Source organism: Notolabrus celidotus, chromosome 13, assembly GCF_009762535.1.
Source record: "Notolabrus celidotus isolate fNotCel1 chromosome 13, fNotCel1.pri, whole genome shotgun sequence".
Taxonomy (NCBI): domain Eukaryota; kingdom Metazoa; phylum Chordata; class Actinopteri; order Labriformes; family Labridae; genus Notolabrus; species Notolabrus celidotus.
The window spans coordinates 20,211,473-20,225,879 of NC_048284.1; the positions used below are offsets into that span (position 1 = coordinate 20,211,473).

The 14,407-nt window shown below is 38.8% G+C and overlaps 1 protein-coding gene across 6 annotated transcripts in view; it reads left to right on the top strand.

Annotated features, from left to right (window-relative positions):
- The first annotated feature begins 3,746 nt into the window (after window positions 1-3,746).
- LOC117824472 (A-kinase anchor protein 7-like) overlaps window positions 3,747-14,407 on the top strand; it is a 60,423-nt gene continuing 49,762 nt past the window's right edge. For 2 of the 6 annotated variants that reach the window (XM_034699958.1, XM_034699961.1), the window contains exons 1-6: window positions 3,763-4,333; window positions 4,438-4,690; window positions 6,424-6,582; window positions 6,786-6,940; window positions 7,694-7,830; window positions 10,179-10,339. In XM_034699958.1, coding sequence (XP_034555849.1) covers window positions 4,157-4,333; window positions 4,438-4,690; window positions 6,424-6,582; window positions 6,786-6,940; window positions 7,694-7,830; window positions 10,179-10,339 — 1,042 coding nt within the window. In that variant the 5' untranslated portion in view covers window positions 3,763-4,156. Of the gene's footprint in view, window positions 4,334-4,437; window positions 4,691-6,423; window positions 6,583-6,785; window positions 6,941-7,693; window positions 7,831-10,178; window positions 10,340-14,407 lie in introns of all 6 variants that reach the window. The other 4 variants (XM_034699963.1, XM_034699959.1, XM_034699960.1 and 1 more) reach the window with 4 other exon arrangements.

Sequence of the window (14,407 nt, forward strand, 5' to 3'; positions counted from 1 at the left end):
CTAAACTTGAAATAAAACCTGAAAATAGAAAACATAAAGAGTTTTCAGCCTTTCTTTTTGTCAGATGACTCCTAAATTTAGGGTTAGTGAACAGTGAATTATCAAAAGCATCAGCAGCAGTAGGTTAATTCATAACAACACAGGAAACACAGCCACATGCTCATATAGGTAGGTTGATTTTCTGCAGACCAGCTAAATGAAGCCACATTAAGTAAGTAAATTTTATTTAGTATAGCACCTTTCACAGAATAAAATCACAAAGTGCTTCACAGGAAAATATCCAACACATTAAAAGAAACAGACAATAGCATAAATAGAACATTAGTCTGAACACAGTGAGTCGAAGGCCTGTTTAAATAAATGTGTCTTCACAAGTTTTTTAAAGGCGACAACAGATATAGCAGAACGGACATTTACAGGAAGAGCGTTCCACAATGTCGGTGCCACAACTTCAAAAGCACGGTCACCTTTTGTTCTTAAGCGCGCTCGAGGGACAACCAGCAAGCCCTGGTCAGAAGACCTGAGTGGCCTACTGGTAAGGTAGGGGTGGAGCAGGTCGACGATGTATTCAGGAGCCTGTGATTAAATCACTTTGAGGGACAGTGAGGGTTTATGTTTGTTTATGTTTATTTATTTGCACAATTAAAAGAAAAAACATACAAAAAAATTAGCAAAGATAAGTAATAAAATGTGCAGGAAGAGGCAGAAAACTCAGAGAGCTTATTTGAAGCCTCCACCCAAATAGTGTTCTAATATCAAAAATGAATTTAAAAAACACTAAATTGACACATATAAAGACAATAGTTGATACTAAAAATAAAGTAACAAGAATATACAAAATTAACAATTAATATAATTACAGATATTACATCAACAGAATTTAAAAGTACAAAATCTGAATATGATGTGTATGGACACCTACTCTTTGAGTATTTGGTTGAGCATGATGAGTATATTAAGTAACAGTAGTTAAAAGTTTTTTCAAGCATCCTTTATAACATTTTAAGGATAAACAGTTTTTTGCTACATGGGAATAAATATTCCAGAATTTGCTGCCCCTGAAATGTATCAAGAATTGACTTCTACAAGTAAAACATTTAGGAGGATGAAGAAATAAAGTTTGACGAGGTGAATAAGAGTTGACCTGTGAATTTAATTTGAAGTAAAACTTGAAGTGATCAGGGATATTCCCTTCACATTGTATTTTATACAAAAAAAACACATATTTGAGAGATATTGATATTATAGATATTAAAGTTCCTGTGAGGAGTTTTTGAGTGGTTATGAAACAGGCTGAAATCAACAACCATGCCTCTTCATGACCCTTAAAATCAAGCAAAACCATTAGAAAATATTTTAACAGTTTCAGTTTTTTAAAGCCTGAAACAGCTGTAAGGGGGTAGGTGCCAGACAAGGTATTCAACAGCACACAAAAGAAAAACCCTTTTCGTACTTTTTCTGCAGCAAATTACCTTAATGAGTGAAATATTTGACTGTTAATTAAAAGCAGGATGAGATTTCGTGTCAGAAACTAATTAATTCAGCAATGATAGAGGTATCACTTTGTCCACAGGGGCGCCAAAGCCAAGACAAACAGAAAGTCCCTCACAGGAGCTTTAAGAAGCTGGAGTTTCTGAAACAAAGGAGCAGATGAGACGTGTGGCTTCAATCGAGTTGCCCTTCTAACAAAACATTTCTGACGGAGCAAAATTTTATAGAGAGTCGTAGGAAAAGTACTTCCCCAAACTATATTACCATATGAAAGATATGGAGGAATTAAGATAAGATAAGATATACTTTATTTGTTGGGGGAAATTCTTTTGTTACAACAGCTTACAACACAGGACAGGGGAATACAACAATGTAATAACATAGTTAAAAAATATATAATAACAATAATAATAGCAATGACAAGGGTAAAATATAATATAAAATAAAATAAAATAGAATAAAATAAAATAAAATAAAATAAAGTAAAAATGAAATAAAATATGGCATCTATTACAGATATATACACACTATGTACACTTCTATCTGATAAATAGATTAGGTAAGTTATTGCACGATAAAAATTGCACCAGGTTATTTAAACAAACATACTCAGTATGAAAAACAGTGCGATTCAGATGGATACAGTAGTTATTTGTGAATGGGCCAAGTCACATAGTAACTTCCATGTAGTGGAATGAAAGATGAGAATAGATGATTAACGGGACATTGTGCTGGTGTTAAACAGTCTGATTGCAGATGGGATGAAGGACCTGCGGTAGCGCTCCATCCTGCAAGGTGGGAGTCTCAGTCTGCTGCTGAAGGAGCTGCTCAGGGACCCCACAGTCTCATGCAGGGGGTAAGAGGGATTGTCCATGATGGATGTCAGCTTGGCTAACATCTTCCTCTCACCCACCTCCTCTATGGAGTCCAGAGGACAGCCCAGGACAGAAGTGGCCCTCCTGACCAGTAAATTAGGCTGTAATAAAGAGTAAGGAGACAGTTTTTTGCGAGTCTTTGGCATCTATATTTTGAGGGTCTCGGGCTGAAAAGTTTGGGAACCCCTGGCAGAGACTGTATGGTTGGAGCAAAGACTGTATAAAATGGTTGGAGGCTAACACATACCAGTCATTTAGTTTTCATTTGAAGCAGCTGCTCATAAGCAACCAAATCTGTCAGCACTAAACACATCTCCCCCTGCTACTGCCACCTTGTGTCAGCCATCTGTGAATTTGTCCTGTGTTTTTTTTCCTTAACATACTGTTGCTTGCTTGTGTTGTCTAATCGTTGTGCTCAACTGTCGCTCAGTCTCTATGTTGCCTCATTTGATCTGCATGCAGCTAGTTTAACGATTGGTAGTCACTGCCAGATGCAAATATGTACAGCATTATTAACTGTTGTCCTGTTGTGTCTATGTCTATGGTTTGCATGTGTCTTCTTTAACATTTCCTCAATGCTGCTTCATGATTTTCTTGCTCCATGTATTTTATGTCCATGGACACTTTCTCAAAACTGTCATATCATGTCCTTATGTTGCTTTTAGTCATTTTAATCGTATGATGCTATTTGTACTTTTCTTTTCTTCTCTTTTTTGTTTGTTTGTTTGTGTTTTGGTTTCTCCTCTACCTTCTTACTTTGATTTTATTTTACTCAATTTTATCTTTGTTTAAAGCTGTTGTGAGGAACTTTTGTTTTGTATTGATTCTGGCGCCCCCTTGTGGACAAAGTGATACCTCTTATCTCTTGTCCTATACATGCAAAAGTAGTCTTTTCAACAGAAACATCTTCCTGTTGTCTTTTAACAGTCAACTTTATCAGGCAATGTGATTATTTTCCATGAAAACAGTCAAATAAAGGCTGTTTCTGAAGCGAGATGTCCATCATCTGGTCTAAAACCTACCCCCTCAGGGCGGTTTCAGGCATTAAAAATGACTACAGAGAAGGTGTCAGTGTTGTTGCTGATGGTCTTGTTTCCTTTTGAAGGTCATAAAGAGGCATCGGTATCATTTTCAGTCTGTTTCTCAGCCAGTTCAAAACTCCTCACGGGGCCTTTAATCTTGATCTTTTTAGGGAGCCTTTTTAACATCTGGCAAGGGACTACGGGTGTAAACTAGGCTTTTGGCTAACTCTGGCATATTTACAGAAATGTTAATTAATATGCATGGTCCTTTTAATAAATAAATAAATAAATAAATAAATAAATAAATAAATAAATAAATATTATTCTAGAAAGGGAAACACTTTTACTTTGAAAAGCCGGACCGGAAGCCGGACACTGTTTACAATCAGACGCTGCTTCAAGTGGACGTCTAAGTAGGCGCGTGCGGTGGAGTTAAATGCATTTGTCCCTTCTGGTTTGAACTTTTTCATTTACAACGACTGCAGCCAACAAAGTTTGTGCACCGACAACATAATGACACAAATGAAAATCCGGTTAGCTCGGCTAATTAGCCGAACAACTTCGTCGGGCACAGTTAGCTAACAGTTAGCTAACAGTTAGCTAGCTCAGTAGATGCCCTGCAGCATGGTGGTTTGATCCATTCAAACAGGTGTTGGCTACAGGAGGGCACAGTCTAGTTTCTAGTGGGTATTTATCTGAAATTAGCTCACATTTATGTACAGTAGTGAGCAGTAAACGTCAGTTAAAGGCAAAGTTAATCTGTGTGTCATGCTCCTCGGCTGCGTCCTGCTGAGTCCAGTAAGAACGACGTGTGTTAAAATAGTTAGTTCGCAGAGGGTTTTTGCAGTCAGTCAGAAATTGTGTCCAAGACTAAATCACACATGTATTCGGGGATTTAAAAACGTCATCACGCTTCAATCATCTGGACACTGGTACCGACTTAAGGTAGTGTCAAAGCAGTCTCAAAAAGTCCTTCAGTCTGCACATCAGTGACAAAAAGCACTCTGATGATGGTCGTGACCTGGATATATGATGATTCTCCCTTTTAGACACAGCCCTGTCTGTATCAGCTGACAGCTCGTGACATGCAGGCAGCGAACATCTCGTGTGTTAAAGAGACCACTGCAGCAGCCTCTGATGATGATGAAGAGGATGAGGGTGGAGGTGTCGCGGTGGTTGCACAGGAGTGGGGGACAAAGGATGAAGGGTTGAAGCAGGCGATGCTGACTCCAGGTCAGGTGAATGCAGTCGGCTTGGAAGTCCTGCAAGGTAAATCTGACCCCGAAGCCTGCAAAGTGTCAAGTGAGTACAACTTGCTGGATGTTACAATGTCATTTAGCAGACGCTTTTATCCAATGCGACGTACATACGAGAACAAGAACAACACAAGCAAAGATCTAGACAAGAGGAAACAAGATCAGTAAGAGTAACAAAATCTGCTTCAAGTCCATTTGGGTGCAGGTACTGCCAAGCAGTGTAAAGGCAATGCACAAAAGTAAGTAAGGATTTTTTTTAATTAATTTTTTTAAATAAGGAACATCTACAATGAAGCAACCAAACCATTTAAGATCTTCCATTATCATCATCAACAATTAACATCACCACAATAATGACCAAAGTACCAAGTGCTGGGTCACTCAAGAGCTGAACACAGATTACCAGAGTAGAGCAGGACAGTGCGAGTCAATTGTAGCTGGAAGACATGATCTGCCACTGGGAACAACAGTGGAGAACAGTCTAGCTAAGTGCATAGTGCTTCCTAAAGAGCTGGGTCTTTAGCTGTCTTTTGAAAGTAGAGAGGGACTCTGCAGATCGAATGGAGTTGGCCAGTTCATTCCACCATTTAGGGACAACAGAAGAGAAGAGTCGAGCTAGTGATTTTGAGGCCTCGTGCTGGAAGCACTAGGCGCTTTTCAGAGGCTGAGCGCAGCAGGCGAGAAGGGCAGTAGACCTGGATGAGGGGTTCCAGGTAAACTGGAGCAGTTGGATGATGTGTAGACATGAAAATAATTTAGCAACTGTTGAACACTTAAAAAAAATCTTTGCCAAACACTTCCACCAGTAATGGGTAGATGTTTAGCTCACCAATTAAAGATCTAAAGGCCCTCTTGCAGCAAATATTCACTCCTCTGTAAAGAGCCTTGGTGTTTATTTTGACAGTGCCTCTAAATTTGAAAAACAAATCTCTTCTGTTGTTAAGTCCAGCTTCCTCCAGCTGAGACTTACAGCTAATGCAAAAGATATCCCCCTCCCAAAGATTTAGAGAGTGGTACATGCCTTTATTACTTCTAGGCTTGATTATTGTAATTCCTTGTATGTGGGCTTAGACGTGTCGTCTATTCTGCGCCTGCAGCTTGCTCAAAACGCTGCTGCTCGCCTCCTGACTGGCAGGAAAAAGAGGGAGCACATCACACCTGTGCTGCGTGCTCTCCACTGGCTCCCAGTCTGTCACAGGATTGATTTTAAAGTTGCACTTTTCACTTAAAAGGCTCTAAATGGATTGGCACCATCCTACTTGGCTGATTTTCTCCATGTTCACAACCCAGCTTGAGCACTGAGGTCAATAAACCAGCTGCTCCTGGATGTGCCTAAAACCCGGGGTGACCGAGCCTTTGCAGCAGCGGCCCCCAAGCTCTGGAATGGCTTGGCACTCCATTTACGATCGCCCTCCACTGTTGAATGTTTTAAATCTTTGTTGAAGACCCATCTCTTCTCTTTGGCCTTCTCCTCGTGAGGAGGACATGAATATTCCGATATGTTGTGTTGTTTATGGTTGCCTTCATGTACTGGCCAACACTAGTTGTTTTTAAATGTGCTATATAAATAAAGTTGACTTGACTTTGGCTATAAGAAAAAAGAAGTCCACCTACAGCACGGTTTACACCATCACAACCCTTACCCACAGATTGTACTTTGTTTACCATTACCTTTGCCTGTACATGTACCTCCTGTGAACAAGTTTTTATTTTTTCTTTGCATTCATATGAACACAAAAAGAGCCCTTTTTTGTTGAATTGTATCTTTTTCTTTCTTAGCAGCTCCAGCAGGATCAAATGAGAAGACAAAGAGGAAGCCAATGAGAGAGAAGAGGCGTTGGAAGAAGAGAAAGCCCAAGCCAGCTGGTTCCACAAATGATTTAATGTCAGAGCTTCCGTTTTCTCTGACCAGTCCCACCACATGGAAGGATCTTGGATGTATGCGCATTCTTAATATCTTCATGTGTTTATTTCATGGTCCATGACAGGTTAAAGAAGTGTGTAGTAGATTTTCGCCTACAATTTTTGATGCAAGACGCTTGTACCCGACTGTATTATTTTTGCTAGGTATGCTTCAAAAATTGGCATAAAAGCAAGATTAGTTTGTTCTTCCAACATAAAGTATCCTTTTTTTCCATTAGTCCCCAGTCCAGACTCAAACGAGAAGAAGAGGAAGAGGAAGAGAGGAGACAGTGGAGGGCGAGTCGACAGTGAAGAGGATGCAGAGAAGAATAAAAAGAAGAAAGAGAGTCAGCGGCCAAATTACTTTGTCTCTATCCCCATCACCAACACACAGGTAAGAAGGTGCAATGCTTTTCATTCATTTAAGTTATCAGCAATATCATTATATGTTCATTAACTTATCAAATAATAAATCTAATATTTGTTTTAGCTCTGAAAAGTAGCCTCAAAATACATTGTTTCAACATTTTGGTTCCTTTTCTCGCTCATTCAGCTCTGAAGTCTTTTCAAATTAACCCATGCTTCCACCTCCATAACTTAATATAGCCTGAAGGCTGATTATTGATCATCTGTCCCCAGCATCTTTCCAGTATTGTCAAGTCAATTATCACACTCTACTGTAGAGCTGCTTCCTTTTTTTTTAAACAAACACAGAAACAAACATCAGCTCCTTTTTCTTTCCTTGACAAAAGATAAGAAAACACATTTCAAAAATCCTCCGTATTCTCCTTTGTGAAGAAGACTTTAATCTGTTCTTTCCACAATGAATGAAATGTTGGGCTTTCAGAAATTGTACATGCGGCTCAATCAATACTGGAAGAAAATTGAAAAAAAAACACATTAGATTAGATAGCTGGCAGGTGATGATGCTGAAATCTAAAAGCTTATTGACTAAGAATGCTCCTTTGAATGAACATTGATTTACCCCATGGTCATCATCCATTGATGCCTCATCTGTGACTTTGAACTCCTAAAAGTGATTCTCCTTAACGCAACCTCTCTCCTCCTTTCGGCTGGTCATCAAAACCAGGCTAGTTCTTGGGAAAACAGGAGTTATGATGATGAGACATCTTTTTTCTAATGACAGATCAGTTCTGCTGTGATGGAGGTCCAGGAGACGGTGCTTCAGCAGGAGCCTCAACTGGCCAAAGCCATGATCCCCGTTCCAACTCTCCACATCACGCTGTTGGTCACATACCTCGCCGATCAGGAGCAAGTGGACCTGTGAGTAAACACATGTGCTTATGTAAACACACACATTTCAGCCTCAATAAAAAGGTATTTAATAATGCCAGATAACTGACATTATTCACTTTTTTTGTCCTATAATTTTGCCTGATCATAACAAAAAATGCAAAACAGCCCTTTAAACAGTAAATGCTGAAGAAGAACTGACCTGATCTAAATCATGAAACAAATGTATTCCAATAACACCATCTCTGTATCAATACAATTGATTGCAAAAGAGCAGTATAATGTAATATTGATTGGTACGTAAAGAACACATATATTAGAACCTCCAGGTATCATTCTGCCTTTTGTGATGCTGCCCATTAGACAGATCAGATTGCTGAACAGGGTCCTGCTTTTGTTTGTTTTTGTCGTAAACGTGCAGAATGAAGTAATTTCTAAAGACAAGGAAGCAGAGCTCTACAGTGACTAATTGCTCAGCATGTCACAGTGGATGCTCCTAGTGTCTTATCTCTTCCTCTCAGCACTTCCGGGAAAACTGAGTGATGATTCTGAAAATATTTTAGTGCCAGGTTCAAATACTGAGACTAAACTATTTTTAAAGACAGACGGGCGGTGAGGACAGAATGTATTCAGAATCAGAATCAGCTTTATTGGCCAGGTTTGCTTGAACACACAAGGAATTTGTCTTTGTAAGCTGTGCTCTCTTTGTACAAGGCATAAGAATAAGGCATACAAATAAAAATAAGAATATAAAAAAAAATAATAATAAAAACAATAATAACATCATCTATAAACACAAAGAATAACAAATAGGCATGACTAATATGTACAGGCTAAAAATAATATATATGATAATAGTGCAGAGGTGAGTAATGCAAAGATGCAGACATGAACGTGAGGTAGTTTTACATTAAAAAAGTATATGTAGGTGATAATTAAATAATAAAATAAATAAAAATATGTGAATTCTGCTTGGAGAAAATCAGAGGATTTTATTCCCATTAAAAGCCAGAAGACTGTCATGAAAACAATATATATATAATTTTGAATTAACTTAGAAATTTTCATGTTACTGTCACAATGTTACAAAAATGTAATATTTAGATTGTTTTTATTTTAGATTTGGTTAAATTGACCCATATCATTACTGTTTCTCTGTGTAAGAATTTAAAGGGACACTTTATTTTGTTTTTTTGAAGTACGATAAGATACGATGTACTTTATTGTCCCCGTAGGGAAATTTGTCTTTGACATCAGCGCTGCATATGTTACCTGCTCCTTCAAAAATCACCACAATGACACAAGAACACATAAATAAATAAGAAAAAATACAATAAATATTACGAATTCATACAACAAACAGTATAATCTTAAAGAGAGAGCGCCATAACACTGTCTCAACCCTAACAGGCTATTTACTATTTAAAATTGTAAAAGAGATCGTCACAAAAGAGTTTTTAAAACGATTCAACCAAAAAAGTAAGGTTGTATGAGATGCTTGTCAGTAGTAAGTGTATTAGTCACACTATTTGGACAGTGACGATAACATGCTGTTTTCTGTGGACACAAGGGGACACCTTTAAGGGAGAGTCACAGCTGTCAGGAGTGGGATTTAGTAACAACAGGACTGCAACAGGACTGAATCAGAGGACACTAGCAGCTCACATACAGCTGCAGTCTGAATCGCTCACTGTCCAGAGTGAAATTGTCTGATGTAAGAATTGCCAGTATAACTACGAAGTGATATTTCGAAGCCCAACCTGCTGATCCATGGGCTGCAGGCAGATGAACTCAGAGGTGTCTGTGAAGCAGCGTTAAAACAAAGCGGCTTTGTGGTGGTGGTAAAGTGAAGCGCTGAAAGATGTCTAAAAGGAGTGTACACTTAAAAACTGACTTTAATGTTTTGTTGAACATGGTAGAGGTAGAGTTGCAGTTCTCCGGCTGGTCTTTCAATAAAGGGGCAGAGATGACCAGGTTCCCTTTAAGAGCCCCCCCCCAAAACAATAAATGGGGTTAATTTAAATGAATTAAGCAAAGCAAATCTTACTGAAATGTGTTTAATTTTGGGGAAAAAAATTACCACAGTAGATTACAAAAAAGTACACATCCGATTCAGATTCTTGAATTTGATCAGGAGGTGCTCCAGAATGACCCGCGGTTTTTGTGTTAGTGCAGATCAGGAATGTGTCAGACATGTTATGTGATGACGCTTATGCTTAATCTACATCAAGTAGAAGATTGTCATTAGTAATCACTTGATTCTCTTGTTATGTAACATGAGAGGGAGGAAGAGAGAGGATTATGTCTTACTCTGATGTGCACGCACATGTGTGTGTGTATGTGTGTTGTCGTCAACTCATCTGTACATTTCCTATTAGGGCGGCATCCGTGCTGGCTCAGGCCGAGCCGTCATTGGCTGAGCTGCTGGGTGGGCGGGATCTGGTGCTGCCCTTCTCGGGGATCAGTCATTTCAGGAAGGAGGTGGTGTTTGTTGGTCTGGCCCCTGGACAGCACAGAAACACTCTGGACAGTGTGGCAGGTCAGTGATGGAGCTTTTTTAATCTCTTTGTCCTTCTTCTGTCCTCCATCAACACTTCTGTCTGTTTTAAATATAAGATGTAAAGTTCCGTTTTGCTCATCATGTAGGACGTCTTGTGCTGTAGGGTATACATTTCATTGGCGGATGTGAGTATGATATAGTATCAGCTCTTTCCTCTCCCTGTAGAGGGATGGAGGTCCAGCAGAGGAGAGCTCCAGCCCGTTGGAGGATTTTATCTTTCTTAAGCACATTTCTTTTACAGGGTGACAGTCAGGGTTTGCTATGAGTGGTCACACATCTGTAGGAGGAATGTATTTTAATGGGTAGCTCATTGATACGCTGAGTGGACTAACGTTTTACTCAGTGTTCACAGTTTAAAAGTTAAAGATGGGGTTTTATCCCAGACTGAACTGAGAAGCAAACTCACTGTTTGAAGCTCTTCTAAGGATTTTTTTTACTGCTTATCTAACAGACTAAAATTGAAACTGATGCCTCTCTATTGCCATGAAAAGCTAACAAGATCATCAGAAACAAGATTGACAGCTTCTATAATGTAACTTTTAATGATTGTACAAACTGATACAGGGTATGTGTCAGAGAAGAGGATTCACCTTTTACTTTTTAAAATTTCTACAGAAAACATTCACAATGTTGTTACATTTGACTGTTAAAATAAAGCAGGATGAGATTTTTGTCAGAAAATTCTATGTGCAGGACAGGACCAGGCCTCAGCAGCTTTAAATGAATGGCTAATAGGGAGTCATGATTTTCGAATACTCAAATGATCAAAATAATAATAATAATAATAATAATGTGGTGGAATTCATCAATAAACTGGACACTGGACACAGAAGACTTAGGAGACTCTGACGGCTTAGGTGGAAATAGTTTATGTAGTACTTGGCCAAAGAGAAATAACATAACAGTACACAGGCAGGGGAGTGCAGTGCAATGCCAAGTCAGTTCTGCCAGACAAATCCTCAGGCGTGGTACTTTGTCCCCCAAAGACGACACTACAGTTAGATATATTGGGACAATAGGAAACAAAACAATTAGGAAGAAGAGCGGCGCTGTAGTCTGGAGACACTAAGTCGATCAAAACATACAGATAAAGACAGGAACAGAGAGAAAGACCTTGATTACTGCAGTGACCCTGTCTCGCCTATCACCCAGCAGCCTCATCTGACATTGGAAGGAAGTTACTCTACCCCTGACACTTAGACTGAAAAGATACAAGAGTTAAACATTCTTACATACATAAGACTGTGAAAACTCCATGACAAATAGCAAGTAGTTCATGTGATATTTAAATGCACCTTTTCTGTTTGTTTTTACTAGCCCTGGTTGTAATGTGGTACACCCGCCTGCCAGTGGTTGTAGGGTATATGTAAGCTGTTCACTTTTTTTTAATTAAATAACAAAAAATGTCCTGATAGGGTTCTAAATAACATTAGAAAGCATAAATGCCAGTTGCTGGTGAAATATGCCTCTGTGGGATACAGAACTGGAGAAAAACGCAAATTTCTGCAGCTTCATATAGTTCTGAGAAGAACTTCTACCCAAAAACTAAACACAAAATGAGGTTAAGTGCAAATTTTACTGGTGAAAGTAGAATATATAGATCATATCCATGCGTAAATCATATCTAACCAGCGTATCTACAACAGTTTTGCACCTTCATCAAATGGGTCTCTCTCTCCTTATGTCTGCAGCATGGAGGTGAACTATTTAAACAATCAGCGAATAGTTATCAGTGACTATTAAATTGTATTTTTGCTTGAAATACCCATCACTAAAAACTAAGGCTGTAAAATGTGGTGCATACGACACATTTTTTTCGTCTGAAAACTGAGCTGCGTCCTATTCACTAGTGTCACCAAGTAAAAACATGTCAAGAGATTTATTCTGTTGTGTTACGGTATTTTACCCAGACGATGGCGCTCCAAGAACCAAGCAACGGCCTCCCTGCGCGAAGCATGCTAGTGGTACAACTTCTCAACTGCTTTACTCCCTCATGAGGTCATGATGATTAAACAGTTGTATATTATTAAGAAAATAAACCTTGAGGAGTGCTGGTTTGAGGGGATTGGTGAGGGTCCAAATATCTCACAGTAGCTATTAGAACTACACAGTTATACATAAACTGCGCATTGTTAACTTTAATGAACTCAATGGGAATCAAAGGAAGACAGTTTAAACCCTTTCCCCCTAAAACAGACTGCATTGTTTATATCAGTGCAACTTATGTTCCAGGTTTTACGGTAGTTATGAATAAACAATGAAGAGGGCCTAAAGCTTTCACTAACAGCCTTGTGTTCATCATGTGTTGATCGAATTGTATGGGACTGTGCACTCCACATGTGATGTAAAAAACTGGTTGAATATAAACCACATCATTCCACGGGGTGCAGTTACCATCATCTTTCTTTAACCAGTGAGGTAAATAATATGATATTTGTTGGACTTTCAATTTTCAAGTCTTTTGCACATATATATATATAAAGTTTATTTATAAAGCACTTATCAAAACAGATGTTACACAGTGCTTTACATAATAAAAACCCACAATAAAGAGAACAAAGCATGGGGGGGGGGGTATATGGGTTGGCAAGATAATTTAAGAGGAACAGCTGAGAAGAGAGTAAAAGAGAAACTACTAAAAGCAATTAAAACAATTAAAAAATAGATGTAACATCGTGGATAAAACAATATTACAGGAAGGCCTTTCAATAAAAATAATTTTTCAGCTGTGATTTAAAAGATACTGATGCAGCTTGCCTGAGATCCTCAGGCAGGTCGTTCCACAGTGGTGGAGCCTGCACAGCAAACGCTCGGTCACCCTTAGATTTCAACTTTGTGACGGGAACTTTAAGGAGGTTCCTGCCTGAGGACCTGAGGCTGCGCCCGGGCTGGTAGGGTGACAGAAAATCATAGATATATTCAGGGGCCAGGCTGTGAATTGCTTTAAAAGTGATAAGTAAAACCTTAAAATCTATTCTGAAAGCAATGGGCAGCCAGTGTAGGGTCATTAAAACAGGAGTAATGTGCTCTCTCTTCTTGGTTTTAGTTCCTTATTTACTGTTTTCTGCCACCTTAATGTTAATCTGAAGACGGTGTTGAGCAATGTTTGGATGAATAACTGCTTAGTGGGCAGTGAGGAGAAACAGTTAAGGAGTTCAGTTATTTACTGCTGGTTTTATGAATCTTCAGTGTAAGAATTTGCTCTTCTTTCTGTCATTTGTTATAGTGACTAAAGATTGGTTGGATTGGGACCACTGATTCTGCAGAAGAGGCATTTTGAAAACATAGCCTCTGCATTTTTCTCACATTTTTAGACATTTTATTTACTAAACAATAATAAAAAAAAAAAAAACAGGACAATAATCCCCCAATAAATCATGAAAATAATTCCTAGATGTATTAACAGGTGTTTTAAGGTTTCAAATGTGCGTCTTACATTTTTCATATTTCCTCTGTGTACGTGTGAGGGGTTTATCTAATAGCATTTGCGTGTTTGATTTTTTTTTGGTTTTGCCCTTGGCAACAACATTAAGCCAGCATTTCTAAGAGGATTCTCACTACATTGCTGCTTCTACAGCACCAACACACACACACACACACACACACACACACACACACACACACACACACACACACACACACACACACACACACACACACACACACACATATCAGTACAAAGTAAATGAGCACGTATTTGACTTAATACTGTCCATTTGATGTCTGAAATATCAGAAACATGCCGTGATTTCAGGAAATAGACGCAAGTTGTCCTCGTTGTCCTCACCAACATAACAGGATATTAGGGGCTTTACGCTCATTAGTTTGAGTCATCCTTTCTTTTTCTCCCTTCAGGTCCAGCTCTGTAGGATTAAGAGTGTTCATAATTAAAATTCTATGCATTAAATTGTCTGAACATAAAGAATGAAACAGGTTTTTTCTTCATATAGATTTACGCACTGCTGTATTAAATGCTCAGCTCCAAGCAAATGTGACATTTGGCATTTTAGTGGTGGTCAAGCTGAGAGAAATCCCCAAAGGCATTTC